This window comes from Polypterus senegalus, chromosome 11 (assembly GCF_016835505.1).
Source record: "Polypterus senegalus isolate Bchr_013 chromosome 11, ASM1683550v1, whole genome shotgun sequence".
NCBI lineage: Eukaryota > Metazoa > Chordata > Cladistia > Polypteriformes > Polypteridae > Polypterus > Polypterus senegalus.
Genome location: NC_053164.1, coordinates 151,909,194 through 151,928,700, shown reverse-complemented (window position 1 = coordinate 151,928,700; position 19,507 = coordinate 151,909,194). Strand labels below are relative to the sequence as shown.

The 19,507-nt window shown below is 38.5% G+C and overlaps 1 protein-coding gene across 2 annotated transcripts in view; it reads right to left on the bottom strand.

Moving 5' to 3' along the window:
- The window catches only part of ap1b1 (adaptor related protein complex 1 subunit beta 1), an 89,288-nt gene that overhangs the window by 52,869 nt on the left and 16,912 nt on the right, over positions 1 to 19,507 (bottom strand). For both annotated transcript variants that reach the window (XM_039769922.1, XM_039769923.1), the window contains exons 3-5: positions 11,614 to 11,719; positions 9,088 to 9,223; positions 4,700 to 4,945 (exon numbers count right to left, since the gene is read on the bottom strand). In XM_039769922.1, coding sequence (XP_039625856.1) covers positions 4,700 to 4,945; positions 9,088 to 9,223; positions 11,614 to 11,719 — 488 coding nt within the window. The remainder of the gene's footprint in view (positions 1 to 4,699; positions 4,946 to 9,087; positions 9,224 to 11,613; positions 11,720 to 19,507) is intronic.

Here is a 19,507-nt window from a genome sequence, read left to right as displayed (position 1 = left end):
TCATTGGCCAAAACTGAACATCAGTCATTGATGTCCACTGAAAGAGAATGGCAGGGAGCTTTCACTGAACTACAATGAAAATGCACTTAAATTAAAACATACTACACATTACTTTAGAAGATACAGATAAATAGTTTGAAAATTTAAGCAATGGGAAATTTGTCAAGTTCAAAAGGCCACCCCCACTGGAAAAAAAAATTATAACCTAATAAGGTAGAACCTTCAGCCATTTAACTTTACTTTCCATAGAAACAGTTTGTTTATTGATGGTGCGTTTGCAGTGACAAGATTAAGAAGATGTGTAGTGCACAATCAATGATATCAACCTAATCGATGTTACACATATACATTTAGTTTTAATTAAGGAATTAGTACTGATGTTTCAGTGCGGGCAGTACAGTGTTGCAGAATACATTCCCGTCACACAATTGTGATGAACCTATGTACATTAAATGTTTCATTGATACATGAAATGCAAAAGGCTTAATATAGTTAGAATGGAACAGTAGTGCAAATTTTTTAAACATGGGATTGTGGCGTGTTGTGCTCTGTTAATTTTGAAGTTTGCCATTTTATGTCAGGTCAGGCTGGCGAGCATGCACTGGTACAGCATGTTGCTGCCCCCACCACACAACGAAACATATATATATGTGTATCCATCCATTTTCTAACCCGCTGAATCCGAATAGGGTCACGGGGGTCTGCTGGAGCCAATCCCAGCCAACACAGGGCACAAGGCAGGAACCAATCCTGGGCAGGGTGCCAACCCACCGCAGGACACACACAAACACACCCACAAACACAACCACACACTAGGGCCAATTTAGAATCACTAATCCACCATCCATCCATGTCTTTGGATTGTGGGAGGAAACCGGAGTGCCCGGAGGAAACCCACGCAGACACAGGGAGAACATGCAAACTCCACGCAGGGAGGACCCGGGAAGCGAACCCGGGTCTCCTAACTGCGAGGCAGCAGCGCTACCACTGCGCCACCGTGCCGTGACCGTGGGTTGTGTTTGTGGGTGTGTTTGTGTGTGTCCTGCGGTGGGTTGGCACCCTGCCCAGGATTGGTTCCTGCCTTGTGCCCTGTGTTGGCTGGGATTGGCTCCAGCAGACCCCCGTGACCCTATTCGGATTCAGCGGGTTAGAAAATGGATGGATGGATGTATATATATATATATATATATATATATACATACACACATATATACATACACACATATATATATACACATATATATATACATGGAACAAAAGGATGCCAAGTCTTTTAATGGAAATAAAAGTTTTCTGCCTACAGAAGGCTCAATTGTGTGGACACCCTAAAATCAGAGTGAAATGAAGATGTGGCAGGCTAGTCCATTTTTTCAAAAACTTAATTTCTGCTACTCAAAATGCTTTTCAGTATCTTGTGTGGCCCCCACAAGCTTGTATGCATGCTTGACAAGCCACATATATATATATAAATGTTTTTTTTTGTCACAGTTTAAATTTGGTTTATTTTAAAACTGAACTTTAATGTGATGTTGTTAGATTTTCAGATTCTTATTCCGTTTTAAAATTAAAAACTAAAAAATATGAAGAACTCACTGTGGTATAGCAAGTCCGCGGCTTCAAAAAAAAAAATATGGCCAGTTTTTTAAATTCAGTTAGCTGTGTCTGTTTCCATGGGCACGATTGCACAATCACGGAGAGTTGATAAGGTAATTGAGGCGAGTCACACCTGCACGTGCAGGTGCTATCGTTTTCAATTGTGTCATCGGCTTCCTGCGACTTGTGATTAAGGCACTGCACCCATGGAGACATATATGTAGGGGCCGGCAAAAGGGGAGAGGAGGGAAAATGAGACATGATAGAACAGGAGAGAAGATTGAGGTTAAAAAACGGGAAAGGCAGTAAAGTGCCAACGATCCAGAAATCTGGATTGAGAAGGCAGCACGAGCTGGGGTTCCGTGAGGGAGTGCAGGCTGTGGCACTCTAAGGGCTGATTCGCCCCACTGAATAATTGAGTAAAGTGTGGCAAGCAGGACTGAAGACCTCCCAATGGATCCGAGGGGCGACTGAATGAGTTTGTGGCTGCTGAGACTGCATTTTTAACCTCTATTTCATAACTATCAATGGTGTTGGTTCAACACACTCCCACGTGGGAACAGGGAATCTGGGGGGGCCGGCATCGTCACATTGTAAGACGAGAATTTGTGCCAAGAGATTTAACCACGTCCAGGGCAGGAAATAAAAGATAAAGAGTAGAACAGCAGCTTTAAAGGTTTTTAAATGTTTGAAGTGCCATGCGAGACTCAGATCACGCGGCACAGCAGCAGGCCAGCAGCTGATCAGGCAAAGAGGAGGTTTAAAAAAAAAAAAAAAAAAAACTTTCCCATTGTATCACCGTTAAAGAAGGGGTTCAACCACATATCCTTGGGGTGAGTTCAGCCCCCCTCTTCACAATGTGAGCGGCAGAGACGCAAAGTGGCTGGTGAGCAAAGCGAGCCCCCTAGTAACTGAATAACAGGAACTTCATTAACAGTTTTTTGTTACTAGATAGCACAAAGCACACATTTCTTTAATTGGCTGTACCATTGAGCCCTGCAAATGACCAGCTACCACGTTTGCTCTTGCCTTATGCCCACTGAAGCTACAATGTTCACTGACTCTCTATGACGCTAAACTGGGATGATAAAATGTACTTCTCAACACATGCAGGATTAAACACATATGAATATACTGTCTTATTAATCCTTTTCACATGATTACATGCTATGCAGATGTTTAAACTCTTCCCCATTAGTTGCCACTAGTCAACTGGATCACACACATGCACAATGTTACACCGACAGCAGCAGGCAACTTTTTTTATTTAGCTTAATAATACAATTTTTTTTTTGAGTTGTGGGTATAAGCTTACATAAATATAAAAACACTATTGTATATCACTATGCTTATGTGCCTATCGACTTCTGTATATAATCCTGGAATTTTTCAGAATATTACCAGAATTCTTCATATAGAGTCTAGTGATTGCCCTCTAGACACCCTTTGGTGCTAAATAGGGAGAATCCAATATGTGTGTTCATGAAGCAGATGATATTACCTTTTCAGTACTGCTATCACCAGGTCTGAAAGCACTAAGTCACAGAAGATATTCCAGAGACACAAAAATCACCTCATAACCAACAAAATGCAGAGGTCTGCATGGTCCTGATTTTTCAGTCCCTCTCCCTGTAAAGTTTCATGTAGATCTCACCCGATCCCAAAAAGTTCCATCCATACAACTTTGCAACTACTGGGAGAACTTTAGCAGACTAAATACAAAGGGTATTCTGCAAAGTGGCAATGGCTGCAGGGAGGAGAATGCATCAAAACCAAGTTGGGGAATGTACCATGCTATATGCAGAGAACATACAAAAACCACAAGCAATCATTTGTTTTCAGGCAAAAATAATTTTAAGATTGAAAAGGTAAGAAACCAGAGTAACATTCAACGGTTTACTACTCAAACTACAATATCTAACAAATGTTGATGCAGCTCTTTTCATTTCATAGATTTCATTACAAGTATTCACCCATAAGAAATGGACATTAACCTTTCAAAATCAGAGGCCTATACGATTACAAACAGATTGTGCCTTATACAGTCACAAAGAAGAATAGTTTTAAAATAAACAAATAAATAATAAGATGCTCACCATTAACCAACATGTACTCTTGGCTCCAAACAGGTATACTGGAGGTTGTGAAAATCCTCCTTACTGTTAGCCCAAAAGCTGAGTGAAGATTCTTTTTCGGGTCTAAGCCTCAACTTTACTAACATAAGGATCCTATTAATGGGCCAAACATGACCAATTTTAATGTAGCTGTATATACAGATAATAAGCTATGGTCAACTAAATGTATATGACATTGTAAAGGACATATTGTACCTCAGAATAACACTAAAAGACTGGCGGGGTCTAAATTAGATCTGAAAACAAAACCTGAGAACAGAATATTAATGCACTATTTCATTTTTGATAAAATATTTTTAAGTGCAATGAAAAAGGACCAGACATCAACTTGGCATAATTCCACTTATTTGGTTAGGTTTTGTCTTTTTCTTTGTACCTACTTTCTTTTTTAATTTTCTGATTTTTTTTCTATGATGTCATTTGTTATATACGTTTGACCTGATTGTGTGCAATGTTATTTTTCTGTGATTAAATTAATAAATAAAAAAAGGTATTGCTATGCACTCAATGCACAACAAAATAAACAAACATTCACAGTGAAACAGGGTTGTAAAAAAGTATCAGGTAACCCTCCACCCCTTATATAAAGCTGGGCTACTAGAAAGCGTACCTGGACTACCATATACATTTACAATCTGTCCACCCCTGGCAAGTTTTTCATTTTGTTTTCACCTTATCCACGAAAATTATTTGAATGTACTATAAATGTATTTGTACATACAATAAAATACTTGAAAAGGTAGAGTGGAGGCTCTATTGCTAGGGATCTGTGCTGGTTACTGTCAGAAGAAATCCTACTCCATTGGGCTGTTAAGCAAGGCCCTTAACTTGAAATTTACTCCGGGGCACTTTGCAATTGCTGACCTGGTGCTCTGACTCCCAAAGTTCATACAAAAAAGACAATTTCCCCTCTGGCATTAATAAAGTATGTATATACAAACAACAAAAAAATTTAATGGAATCTTTCTTACCATTGGGTTGGAATCGGAGATAAGGTCCTTCAAAGTATCAAGGAAGCCCTGGTCCTCAACAAGCTGTGCATTTATGTCATGCAACTTAGCTACACAGACAGCTGCAGTTTTTCTTACATAAGGGTCTTCATCTTTAAGACATTTGCGCAGAGGTTCACAAAGATATTCTGTGATCTTATCAACACGAATGCAGCCCATAGTTCGCACTGCCAAAGCTCGGATCAGTGGATTTGGATCTTCACAATCCTACAGATGAAAAGAAGTGCTTTATTGTACAGGGACGTCATGGAGATATACAAAATAAAATCATAATATGAAAATAATAATAGTATGTAATATGAAAAAAAAATTGGTAAAACAGACAATCAGAAAAAATGCACAGAAAATGAACAGAAAAAGAGTACTCAACCCCAAACTTTATCTGTTCCTTACCACATGTTGATTTAATGGTTGAGAATAAATGTTCTCAAGGTTTTATGAAGAAATGACAAAGTTTCAAACATGATAGGTTTTAATAGGGGCCCACACTGAACAAACAGCAAACAATCTTAATAAACCTATTCTGAGAAAATACACTCAATAAATCGCTGGGTAGTGATTTGTTTGTAGTGAAGTCACAACTCCAAATTCCTGTATTTTTCATCTGGTTGCTGTAATACCTCAGATATGTACAAATACAATTAAAACATTTCTCTTGATAATGTTTTCAATCTCTTTCCTTTCCTAATTGTACTCCTCTCTTACAGTAGATCACAGTCTGCAAGGTTTATAGAACGTGAAACACTGTTAAAAAATAAATAAAGTTATTACTGGACTCTTTACTGATAAATCACAGGGAAGTGGGACTTCACTTCAAAAGGTTATTTTCATTTAAGTGTGTTCCCCAGCCATGTACAAGAGTATTTTCTGGAAGTGGTTTATTTAATAATATTTTAGGACAAATACATGTGTTTATGATGCTGTGAGCATATGACTGGACATCAAACATATGGATTATGCAACACAAATAAACAGATTTTTTCATGGACATTTTGATATCATTTGCTGTTCGTCCAGCATTGGCTCCCACTGAGACCGACTATGTCAAGAACTTTGTTATCGATATTCTCCATAAAACATCACATAAAAAATGTTCTCTACCATTACTCCAGGTAATCTGAAATATAAATCACTGCACATACATATGTAGCATAAATATAGGTAATTTCATTTAGCAACTTTGTGGCATTAATTAAACAAAAGTTTTAAGATTTCCGACACAAACGTGTTTCATGACAATGTACTGTAAAGAAGACGGTATGGAATATTAAAAGCATTTTGGACTTTCACAATAATGTTCTAAAACAAAAGAGAGAGAGAGATAAAACATTACCGAGCAACAGAAAATAAACTGAATACTTTACCTGTTTCCATTTTAAAATAAGGGTGTCCAGGTGAATCCTTATGGTTATACATGCAAAACTTAGCAAAGAGGAACAGTGGGCCTTCTATGCATCTTAAGTGCATTCCTTATACAATATTTATCAAATAAACAATGAACAACATTACTGAAAAAATATGAAGTTTTTTTCTATAAAAGCAAGGTTTTGTTTTATTGTAACAAAACACTACTATTTTTGTCAACCGACTGCATTCTCAGAAACATAAACAGCACACTTTGTGGAGATTGGAATAATGCTGAATAATCACCAAACTGTTTATTATAGAGCCAGTTGCACTACTGTTACTTTCCCAAATATGCACAATTTAGTTTTGACAATGAAATTTTAGTTGAATTTCAATTATTCTAATTTTAGGTCATTAGTATCTAGTGATTAACAAAACTTTGTGATATAGTCCTTGGTAAAAGACTCTGGAAACACTTGCTAGCAACAGTTTAAACCCTGTATTGAATGGATCACATATCACTAGTTTAGCCACATTTCATCACATCAGTGCCGGCTGCTTCTGTTTGCTTTACTTATGTAGCTAATTGATAAAGTTATGTCTGTTATTATTGGCTTTAACTGTATTTCCTTTCTTTCTCCGTCTCCTAGCCATTAATTCAAAATGTGGCTAAAGAAAATTGGGCTATAGCTTCACAGTACATAGATGTTATTATATTCTGGTGGTGTTGACGAGACCATAACTACTGAGGTTTAAGCCTAAAAGGGTGATTCTTAGTCTTGTACCCATGTCCCTAGTGTGTAAAACATGAAATTCAAGCTTTAATTAAATTCAGGCTTGTTTAGAATATACTGTAAAATATCCATACAGGTCATGCAGGATTAGTTCTATGTTGTAAATTTTACAAATAAATAATGGATCATAAATGAATAATGACAAAATACAAAAAAAGAGTTAATTTATTTTTGCATAAACTCTGTACAGACAATCCCTGGTTGGGATTTCAACTGAGTACTCTGGATGTTTGCATGCTGAATCAAAATCAAAAGTAATGTAACCAATTGTATCATAAATGTTGTAGGTCGCCTTGGATAGGGCCAAATATGTAAATGTAAACGTAAACGAATCAATGATAAATCATTGCCTCAAGCAATTGTTGTCTCCTTTTCACAGCCAGTTTTTTTTCTCTCCCATTGGGCATGCACCATTATATGAGTAGCTGTGAAATGAAGCAGACATTGGTGTGGAGATAATTTTACTTTATGATGTAGATTTCACACACCCACTTTGTGATGCAGATTTCACACACTTGTTCTTAGGTATGTTTGCAGTAAATGCAAAAAGCACTTACTGCAATAACTGTGTCTGTCTGTCCACACAGAACAACTGTGGACCAAATCTGTTGAAATTTGGCACACTTATTCTTGAAGGAAATGTCAATTTTCTTTGAGATATTTCCAACACAGTGCACAGTAAAGATTTTTGAAATTTCAAAATCTCCTATTGAAAACTACTGGTGAATTTTAAAGCTGTCTGTCTTAAAACAGAAACATTCTTCAAATATAGTTAAGTTCAATGTTTACCTTCAGACATGTCACTTCAACTTGTATATTTTGTATATTATCCATTTTTAATAATAACTTTACACATAACTTTACACATTTCTTACGGTATGTTACACTAAGAATAACCTCACAGCTGCATTATCAGCTCATTATCATTTAGTATTTTTCTGAGACCATAATTTATTGGTGAAGGCACATACCTGCTCTCCATCATAGTCCAAAGCAGCCAACAATTTTACCTTAAATCTTGTATTTTTCAAAAAATACATTATTATGAACAAGAAACTTAAAGTTACTTACATACCCTCCATGATCAGCAACTAATAACAGGACATCAATCAATGCAACCTTTACATTACTTGAAATTGTAGATTCTGTCTGTAATAGCTATTGCAACATCACAAATCTATCTGGGCTACATTTTTAACTACATGATATTGAAAAGAATTAAGATGATTGTTTTCAAATTAGCGTACTAACACATGCAACTTCTTTCTGTTGCTACTGCTATTTTTAATTATTACTCACTGTTACAAAAATATTTAATAAACAAAAGTGACTGGTTTTTGTAACAAAAAATTAAATGCTCCTACTTGCTAAATATTTAACTTGATCCCTATATATACGGTATGCTGCCATGCACACATTTTCTCTTCTTTGGGTGTTGAATTTACGCAATGATTTTGTGATGTTTACCTCATGCACTCTATTATTATTTATTTACTTAATTCTTGTTATTTTTTTGTTTTATTTCAAACTTTTATTTTTAATATTTGCATGCAAGTCATTTTCAATGCTAATTTAATCTACTTTTTAAAATTTTACAGGCTGATTTTTAATTTTTGTGTTTTGCCCTTTGATGTCACCATATCTACCAGCTGTTCCTCAAAATATACAGAATGCCAGCAATTCACTATGTATGAAAATGGTAGGTACAAATGCAAAACAGAATAAGTATTCTGAGTGGTAGAAAAATATGCTCATCATATTTTTCCACTGACTGAAACTTTTTGAATAATGAGCACGTGCAGAAATAGGGTTAAAGGATTAGCCTGTTTATTTTTCAAGTTGAAGTTATTTCACCATCATGGTATAATTTAACTTGCCATGAGAAACTGGATTCTTAAGTAAAACAGATTTTACAATGCCTGTTCTGACAATTTAAAATTGGCTCTATATGGCATTGGCACAAACATGGAAAATAAATGCTACCACCTTTCAAGATGTAATTGTTCTGATTTCTAGCCAGTCTTCTAAAGAACCACATACTGTATGTGGATAGGATATCCTGCTCCAGTTTTCCTTCACTTCACCGGGAAAATTATACATAGAGTTATTTTCATTTAATCACATGAATGTGATAAAAAATAGTTCAGAATTCTGAATAGTCCAGTTGAAAATGCATTTAATTTGCTTAGAAATGTTCAATGTTATTACCTTGACAAATGTATTGACAGCCATAATTGCCATATCAGGTTGGCTCTTTGCATAGTTCATAAGATACAAATAGACAAGTTTCTTGAGCTCCAGATTATCTGTCTGCATGCAGTTCACTACATCAGGAAACAAAGCACTAACAAGGGAAGGAAAAAAAATGCATTTAAGATCATGAATCATAAAGGTAAAAATGCCTGGAAACATCAAGTGAAGAAAAAAAATAAATAAAACTAACCCCAGTATCTAGAAAATATTTCAAATGATCACAAAGTCACCTATAAGTTAGTAGTTAATATTACTTCAAATCGTTACCATTCTCATAATATGAAATAGCATTATTGAATGTCGGATTAAAATAAAATATAGTTTAGAAATCAACTGATGATATATAATTTGCATTAAATATACAGTAAATTTGGTTTCTTCCTGGTTATTCTGCTTCTCAGTGTACTATAAACTGTCTAACTAAATAACCTTGTACTATAATTAATATGGCATGGTTGTTTATTTAACACTAGAGAAGTACCAAATGGTTTTCTGTTAGACGATTTCCTGGGAAAATATTTGAAATATAAGAGAAGATAAACAGTCAGTCACCTTTCGGATTACAAGAAATACCAAAAAACACAACACTGCATGAAATTATTTAATGCAACTCAGCCTCAACTACCAGAACTTTACATTAGAACAATCTAGATAAGAACAGGCCATTCAGCCCAACAAAGGCCGTCCTATCCACTTATTTCTTCCAAAAAAACATCAAGTCGAGTTTTGAATGTCCCTAAAGTCTTACTGTCTACCACACTACTTGGTAGCTTATTCCAAGAGTCTATCGTTTTATGTGTAATGAAAAACTTCCAAATGTTTGTGTAAAATTTACCCTTAACAAGTTTCCAACTGTGTCTCCGTATTCTTATTGAATTCATTTTAAAATAAGTCTCAATGCACTGTATTAATTCCCTTCATAATTTTAAACACTTCAATCATGTCACCTCTTAATCTTCTTTTGCTTAAACTGTATAGGCTCAGCTCTTTTAATCTTTCATCATAATTCAACCCCTGAAGCCCTAGAATCAGCCTAGTTGCTCTTCTCTGGGCCCTTTCTAGTGCTGCTATGTCCTTTTTGTAGCCTGGAGACCAAAACTGCACACAATACACCAGATGAGGCCTCACCAGTGCATTATAAAGCCTGAGCATAACATCCTTGGACTTGGTACTCCACACATCATCCTAAATAACCTAACATTCTGTTTGCCTTCTTAACGGCTTCTGAACACAGTCAGGAAGTCGATAGCTTAGAGTCCATCTATCCGACCACCCATTGTGTATTCAAACTTAACCGACCACCCATTGTGTATTCAAACTTAACATTTTTACTTCCTATGTGAAATACTTTACATTTACTGACATTAAATTTCATCTGCCACAAATCTTCCCAAGCCTGTATGCTATCCAAATCCTTCTGAATACTTTCCGTACCCACTGTATATAACATATTCCAAATAATCTTCTAATCCATCTATCTTGGTATCATCTGCAAATTTAACCAGCTTGTTGCGTTTATTCTATCTAAACCATTTACATATATTAAAAATAACAGCAGCCCTAGCACTGACCCCTGTGGAACACCACTCTTAACATCAGCAAATCCTGATGAGGTTCTTTGCGCCATCACCCTCTGCTTCCTGTGTCTGAGCCAATTCTACATCCATTTAAAAACCAACCCTGAACTCCCACTTCTTTTAGTTTGATGCCCAACCTCTCATATGGTACTTTATCAAACTCTTTCTTAAAGTCAAGTTAAATAATATCATATGCTTTACTTTAAATCATATCCATATCCTTTTGTTGCCACCTCATAGAATAACAGCATGTTAGTAAAACATGACTTCCCTCTTCTGAACCCATCCTGACTGTTCCTAATAACTCCTGTCCTTGACAGGTATTGCTCAATCTTATCCTTAATAATTCCATTCATTTTCCTGTGATGCATGTTTAGCTTGCTGGCCTATAGTTGCTTGGATCTGCCCTGTCACTCTTTTTATATAATGGGATGATATTTGCCATTTTCCAGTCCTTCGGAATCTCTGCAGTGGAAAGTGACTTCATAAAAATATGTATCAAGGGTTTATATATGTACTCGCTAGCCTCCTTAAGAACTCGAGGGTAAATATTATCTGATCGTGATTTGTTTGATTTCAGCCTATTTAATCTGAAAAGCACTTCTCCCTCTACAATTTCCAAATACCTCAGTGCCTCCTTAGTAGTCCCGTTTACTTCTGGGAGGCTATCCACTTTCTCACTTGTGAAGACCTGAGAAAAATGTAAGTATAGGGCATCTGCTATTTCATTTTTTGTATCTTTTAATTCCATAATTAATATTATCAGTAAACTTCTACTTAATGTTGAAATGAAAAATGTATTCTTTAGTAATGTATCTCAAATAACTATTGTATTTATATAAGAATATGTAAGGTTTCATCTGTTTGCAGTTTGTGTTTAGATTTAAGAAGGAAAAAAACATACCTAACATCTTTGCCCACTGTCATGGAGGCAATCACCTTCTTCACTGCTTCTTTCTTCTTTTCCTTCTTGTCACTATTTAGTTCTGCTTTGAGCTCAAAGATCTCTCCTACAAATAAAGTAACAGGCAGTCTAAATGCACAATTCTTTAGAAAATGATTTGATAATGACTAATGTAGCCAACTGAAGAAGCTAAGTGAATTTAAAAAGATATGCAATATGGGTTGAAGTTCAATGTATTCCTGCAGAGAGCTAGAGGGTAGGTTAATATTTTAGTACTAGAAACAAATGCAAAACTGTTTTGGACTATTGATTCAGTTTCTGGTAAATGTTTAATGAGCCTGATTGACTCTTTTAACCATCAATATACATGTCATAAAAAGTAACACATATTTAAACTAACTCTTAATTAGAAAACATGACCTTAAAAATAATGTGATCTGGCATTCTGCTAGGCAAATTTCTAATGTGAGAATGGCACTATTTAGTAAATGTACATTATTCTGACTGAATTGGTAGGCAGAGTAAGCAACTCTGTAAAGCTATAGTTACCACCCTTTTGTGCAAGTGCTTTTTTGTTGCTTATAAGTGATGATGTTGATTCAATGAAAAATCTAATTTTATTTGGCAGTAAATATAAATAAATGTACCAATAAATGCCAACATGGGATGTAAAAATGAGGCACAGTTCACAACTTATTATTTTAGAAATTATTTATTCACAAAGTAACAAACTGAAGGCATTGAAAATGTCTGCCAAGCACTTCGCAGACTCAACAAACACAAAAAATTTAATCTAATCACATTTTCTTAATTGACTAAGTGTCCATTTACCAGCTGTCACACACGTGCCAGTAGGAGGCAGCTAAAGGGTCTGAGTAAGTGTAATAAAACATCCGACCAGGGGGCGGCGGAGTGCACCGACTATCTTTCTCAGTTCCCTACAGACCTTTCCTGGGAAATCCTGCAGGGTTCCGGAGCCTCAGAAGATGTCACTTCCGAAGCCGGCCCCCTTGTTGACGTCACTTTTGAAGCCAACCCCTTTGCTGACGTCACTTCTGAAGCCGGCCCCTTTGCTGACGTCACTTCCGAAGCCGGCCATTCTGATGACATCAGTTCCTCTCCAGACCTTTAAAGCCTCCATCTTGGTCTACTATAGCCAGTTCTGTTTTGGACTCTGTGATATACACATCGTTCTTTTGATAGAAAAGCCCTTTTGCAGCTGGGAAAAACAATATACGGGTGGCTGCCCCAAACCTTTATAATGTCTTGGACTCTTAATTATCACAGTGGCGTAGCCTGCAGGATGAAGTCCCAGAAGAAACCGGGACTCGGACATGTAAATAACCAGGTAGGAAAGTACTTGGGCCGAGTTTCTTGGGGAGGGGGGAGCAAGTTTGGGGGTCAGGAAGGACTCAGTACAGGCGCCACTCCTCAAATACAACCCCGGGCTTATAAATTACCAAATGAAGAATGTGATGGGGACATACAGGCGTAGGTTGGTTTCTGAGGATGACACAAAAAGGGCTTATTATGCTCTCTCGTAGGAGACAGAGAGCCGCCCATTGGGACTCAGGTTCCAGATAAATATGTGTTATCCCCTGTCCAGCATACCAGAGAGATCAGTCCAGGAGCCGGCTAGGACCCTCTGGGAGCAGGTGGCTGTATGGCTAAGGCCATTTGAATTAACCATCTGCCAGATAGTACAACAGGTAGCCTGCCTTATCTTCTTAAAAGGCCTCCCTAAAAACTTTGCTCAGCCGGTCTGGGGTGACTTTCATTCTATGGAAGAGCTTATAAAGCTAATGAAATCACCTGAGACAGTCTCAAAATCTGGGAGAGCAGAACGGTCCTTTAGTGGATTTCCTAGAGATCATGTCCTACTGAAAAAGTCTCTTACACATAAATTGGAGCCTGTTTCTAAGTTTCTGGGCCGCCGGGCGTGTGACTTACCCGGAAACGAGGCGGGATGTAGGTGGAGGGGGGAACTGTTTGTGCGCTCTTGCCAACCCCCTGATGTGTTTGAATACGGGATCAGTAATCATTAATGGTTATAAACTCCATGCCCTGTTTGATTCCAACAGCAATGTTTCCATTGTTGATTGCCAATATGTTTTACCACGACAAAGAATTAAAAAGAAGACCAGTATTAAATGTATTGACGGAGACACCCGGATGTACAACACCGCCCTATGTTTCGTGAGTCAGGGGGGATCGCTAAAAAAAAAAATTCCCATGGCGGTCCGCCCTAATCCTCCCTTTCCAGTCATTCTGGAGTGAGACTAGTCAGAAAATAAATGCGATAAACTATTGACTAGTCCCGATAAAAACTTAGGCCTCGTTATAGATGGGATAACTCATCTTAAGCCGTCTTCACGCCATGTACACAGCCAGCGAAGAGAGATACGGAAACCCACGAGTAGGACAGGGAGATTCCTGGACCGTCGCAGGCAAATGCGTCATCCACCCGTGCCTCGACGAGTCAGGAGGAATCCCCTCCCCTTGAGGTCAGACTAGATCCTCTCTCCGACATTCACTTTCAGTTTACACAAACACCAGCTTCTTTTAAAAGGGAGCAGTGGAATGATGACTCCCTAAAATTTGCAAAAAATGCAGTAATCCTTGTCAACGGCCAACGCACACACCAGCCCATGCCACAAGGACTCACTTTGTAATAGAAAATGATCTATTATATCGGGTCGTGGGATAAGGGTGGCGGAGGTTCGAAAACTGTTGTTAATCCCATGAACCTACCGGCGGCAGGTTTGTGAATTAGCTCACACCCACCTCCTTGGAGGCCATTTAGGCTCTGAAAAAACTTTACAGCGGATTAAGCTCAGATTTTATTGGCCGGGAATTAACAAGGAGGTTCGCCGTTTTGTATTTCTTGTCCAGAATGTCAATTACGGCAAATTCCTAGGAGGGACCATGCTCCTCTCGTTCCCCTTCCCTTAATTGATGCTCCCTTTGAACGAATCAGGGTTGATATTGTAGGACCCTTGGAGCCCTCAGCCCGAGGACAAAAATATATATTAGTCCTCTTGGACTATGCAACCTGATATCCGGAAGCTGTTCTCTTGCGCCCAGGTACATCTAAGCAAATTGCACGGGAACTAGTAGAAATATTTGCGCGTGTCGGTATTCCTAAAGAAGTCTTAACGGACCAAGGAACACCTTCTACCTCGGAGACGTTCAGGGAAACGGCCAAGTTACTGAAAATAAAGCACTTAATGGCCGCGGTGTACCATCCTCAAACCGACAGTCTAGTAGAGAGGTTTAATCAGACTCTCAAACAGATGCTTCGTAAGGTGGTCAGTGGGGATGGGAGGAATTGGGATCAACTCTCTTCAGCAAGTTCCCTCGTTCTCTTTGCCTATCGGGAAGTCCCACAAGCCTTTACGGGGATCTCATCTTTTGAATTGTTATATGGATGACAACCCCAAGGTATATTGGATATTTTGAAAGAAGGTTAGGAAGGAAAGGCTCTTCCCTCTACAAATATTTTGGAATATATTGCACAGTTACGAGATAGATTTGGAAAAATCCGACCTATTCTATAAAGTCATATAGAAAAGGCACAAGCAGCACAGGCACGTTATTATGATCGTGTCACGACACTCCGAGAATTCCATCCGGGGGATCGTGTCATGGTATTAGTTCCCACCTCCCATTCTAAATTTCTCGCCCACTGGCAAGTCCCTTATGAAATTAAGGAGAGAAAAGGATTGATTGACTATTTGGTGAAACAACCCAAATCGTAGACCAAGTGAGCAGGTTTATCATGTGAACTTGCTGAAGCCATAGAAGGAGAGGGAACCAGATCCCTCCTCCGCTCAGCCCTGCTCATTCTTAACTCACATAGACACCCTTAATTTCGGCGAGGAATTAACTTATAGACAAAGACAAGAGCTGGAATCAGCTATCCTGTCCGTCTCAGAAGTGGTGAGTGAAAAACCCGGAAGGACCTCTCTGACTGCGCAGAACATAGTGACTGAACCAGGGGTTATAGTCCAGGAGAACCCCTATAGACTTCCTGAGGCAAAGAAAGTAGAAGTGGAGCTGGAAATAAAGCGGATGCTGGAACTAGGAGTGATTGAGGAAAGTTATAGTCCCTGGTCCAGTCCAATTGTCTTGGTTAGTAAGCCCGACAGCAGTTGGAGGTTTTGCAATGACTTCCGTCGGCTTAACCAGGTCTCCCTTTTTGATGCTTATCCCATGCCTCGCGTGGATGACCTCCTCGAGAGGCTTGGACAAGCAGAATTTTTGACCACGCTTGACATGACAAAAGGGTACTGGCAGATTCCTTTAACAGACTCTGCGAAGGTCAAGACCATGTTTAGCACTCCTAGCGGACACTGGCAGTATCGTGTTACTTCCATTCGGGTTTCACGGGGCTCCTGCAACTTTCCAGCATCTGGCGGACAAAGTGCTCCAACCCCATAATGTTTATAGTGCTGCCTATTTGGATGAGGCCGTCATCTATTCCAGCACATGGAAAGAACATGTACAGCAGGTCACTGCAGTATTGCAGACACTAGGAGAAGCCGGACTTCGTATTAATCCCAAGAAATGTTTCTTTGGATTAAAAAAGGCTAAATACATATTTGGGCTACCTGGTGGGTCGGGGTACCGTGAAACCACAGTGTTCAAAAATAGATGCCATTGTAAAATGGTCCCGTCCACGAACCAAGAGGCAAGTTCAAGCCTTTCTCAGGTTAGCCAGGTACTACCGCCGGTTTGTACCTAGGTTTTCAGAGAGAGCGGCGCCCTTGACTGACTAGCAAAGAAGAGGGCTCCTAATCATGTGGTATGGACTGACAAGGCGGACACTGCATTTAGTAACTTAAAACAGGCTCTTACTTGAGCACCAATATTAAAAGCTCATAATTTTTCTCTTCCTTTTATTCTCCAGATGGACGCTTCTGACACAGGCCTGGGTGCCATGCTGAGCCAAAGCGTCAATGGTGTTGAATACCCCGTCATGTACCTAAGCCGGAAAGTGTTGAATCGGGAGACCAGGTATGCAGTGGTGGAAAGGGAAGCCCTTGCGATCAAATGGGTGATTACGCAGTTGAGGTACTACCTCTTGGGCCGGGAATACACTCTGGTGACGGATCATGCTCCGTTACAGTGGATGGCCCTTTACAAGGAGTTGAATCCACGGGTCACTAGGTGGTTTCTTGACCTTCAACCTTACAAGTTTTCAATTATTCATCGTAAGGGCTCTGTCCATGCCAACGCTGATGCTCTCTCTCGTGCCCACGACCTCTCAGTGTAGGATGCCCAAGGGCGAGTAGGAGGCAGCTTAAGTGTAATAAAACATCCGACCATTGGGCGGCGGAGTGCACTGACTGCCTTTTTCAGTTCCCTACAGACCTTTCCCAGGAAATCCTGCAAGGTTCCGCCACCTCAGAAGACGTCATAGACGCTAGAATCCTAACTAGGAAAAGAAAATCAGAACACATCACACCAGTCTTAGCGTCACTACACTGGTTACCTGTGTCATTCAGAATTGACTTTAAAATTCTGCTTATGGTTTATAAAGCCTTAAATAATCTCGCCCCATCTTATATATTGGAATGTCTGACACCTTATATTCCAAATCGTAACCTCAGATCCTCAAATGAGTGTCTCCTTAGAATTCCAAGAACAAAACTTAAAAGAAGTGGTGAGGCGGCCTTCTGCTGTTATGCACCTAAAATCTGGAATAGCCTGCCAATAGGAATTCGCCAGGCTGATACAGTAGAGCACTTTAAAAAACTGCTGAAAACACATTACTTTAACATGGCCTTTTTATAACTTCATTTTAATCGTAATTTAACTTAATCCTGATACTCTGTATGTTCAATTCATCATAACAACTATTCATGGTGGCTCTAAAATCGGTACTGACCCCTACTCTCTTTTCTGTTTCTTTTTCCGGTTTCTTTGTGGTGGTGGCCTGCGCCACCTCCACCTACTCAAAGCTTCATGATGCTCCAACAATGATGGACGGATTAAAAGGAAGAAGTCTACGTGACCATCATCATCATCAAGCCCTTCCGTGAGAATCCTAAATCCAAAGAGGACTGTTTCATTTATGTTAGGTAGAATGCCCAGAGGGGACTGGGCGGTATCATGGTCTGGAATCCCTACAGATTTTATTTTTTCTCCAGCCGTCTGGAGTTTTTTGTTTTTCTGTCCCCCCTGGCCATTGAACCTTACTCTTATTCGATGTTAATGTTGATTTATTTTGTTTTATAATTATGTCTTTCATTTTTCTATTCTTTAATATGTAAAGCACTTTGAGCTACTGTTTGTATGAAAATGTGCTATATAAATAAATGTTGTTGTTGTTGTTGTCACTTCCGGAGCCGGCCCCTTTGCTGGCATCACTTCTGGAGCCGGCCCCTTTGCTGGCGTCATTTTTGGTTCTGGCCATTCTGATGACATTAGTTCCTTTCCAGACCTTTAAAGCCTCCATCTTGGGCTACTATAGCCAGTTCTGTTTTGGACTCTGTGATATGTACATCATGCTTTTGACACAAAAAACCCCTTTTACACCAAAGTGTCCTCTTCATTGGGATCCACACTCATAATACAGGGTAAATGCTCCCTGCTGGCCTCACCAACACCTCCTCCAGCAGCAACCCAAGACTTTCTAAGTTGGTCAATCATCCAAGTGCTGGTCAGGCCAAAAGATGGTTAGTTTCAGGTGTATTGCCTGTTATGAAGTGAATGTGGTATGGCTACTAGGATCAAAATTGCATCGCTCTAAGATTTTTGAGCCAGTAAGGACCACTTTTCCTGTTCTGAGATGGTTGATAAATACAGGCATTGGTTTTTGCTTATGCCAGGTCACTCACCTTATCCCGGTAACGTATGTGCATGTAAATGCAAGTTTTGACTTTTTTGACTGTAATCTTATATATCTGAAAGAAATCTATATATTAATTATAAAATCCTATATAAACATATAACAGCATTATTATGTTACTTTTTATTTATTTTTCTACAATGATTATACTTGTAGATTTTTATTATTGAATTGAATTATTTATTGAATGTAATTTATTTGCATTTGGGAGAACCTAGAAGATTTTTTTTAATGTAGTGTAGTTGTGGCAGCTGACCCAAACTGAAAGAAATTTTGCAGCAGAACACCAAACAGTGCTCTGTCTACAGGCAAGCTGCTGCTGGGAGGCTTAATTTTTTGTAATTAAACACACTACTGCAATTCATACAGGATGAACCACAGAACCAAACAGTTCAGTTAAATCCTAGTTCTTACATTAGAATAAAAAGAAAATCAGCACATCCGAATTGGAGTATTTCCAGGCTCTTTCAGACTTCTCTCTGAATGGAATGCTCCACCCAAAAAAGTATGCGATTTAATCTCCCCTAACTTGTGTTGCATAATCTACTGTACGTCAAGTTATCCAGTCATATGTTCACAATGCCCCGAAAACATGTATTTTTACTAAAATATTTTACAATATTAAATATTAAAATATACAATAAATATTTATTAAAACAAATATGTACAGACAATACCTCTGTAGAATGAGGCAGAAACTGCACAGATGAACTGTTACATCAAAAGTTTAACTATTTAATACACCAGGGCTGCAAAAGCGTGGAGTACTGGTTTTACCAGAGTCTTGTCTTTAAGAGATACGAGTTGCCATTTCCTGCAATATGCTTTCAGTTGATATCATTTAGAATTTACAAACAATATTAAGCTGCCTTATGACACATGCACACATAGTCAAGCCATTCCTACAAGACTCAGAAAAAAATAATATTGCAGCTATTTTCACATCTATACATAAGCATTTATGTACAGTAAATTTCAAGATCAACAATTTAAAAATACATGTATAATCAGCCTTAGTGAGAATTTACAGACTATAATAAC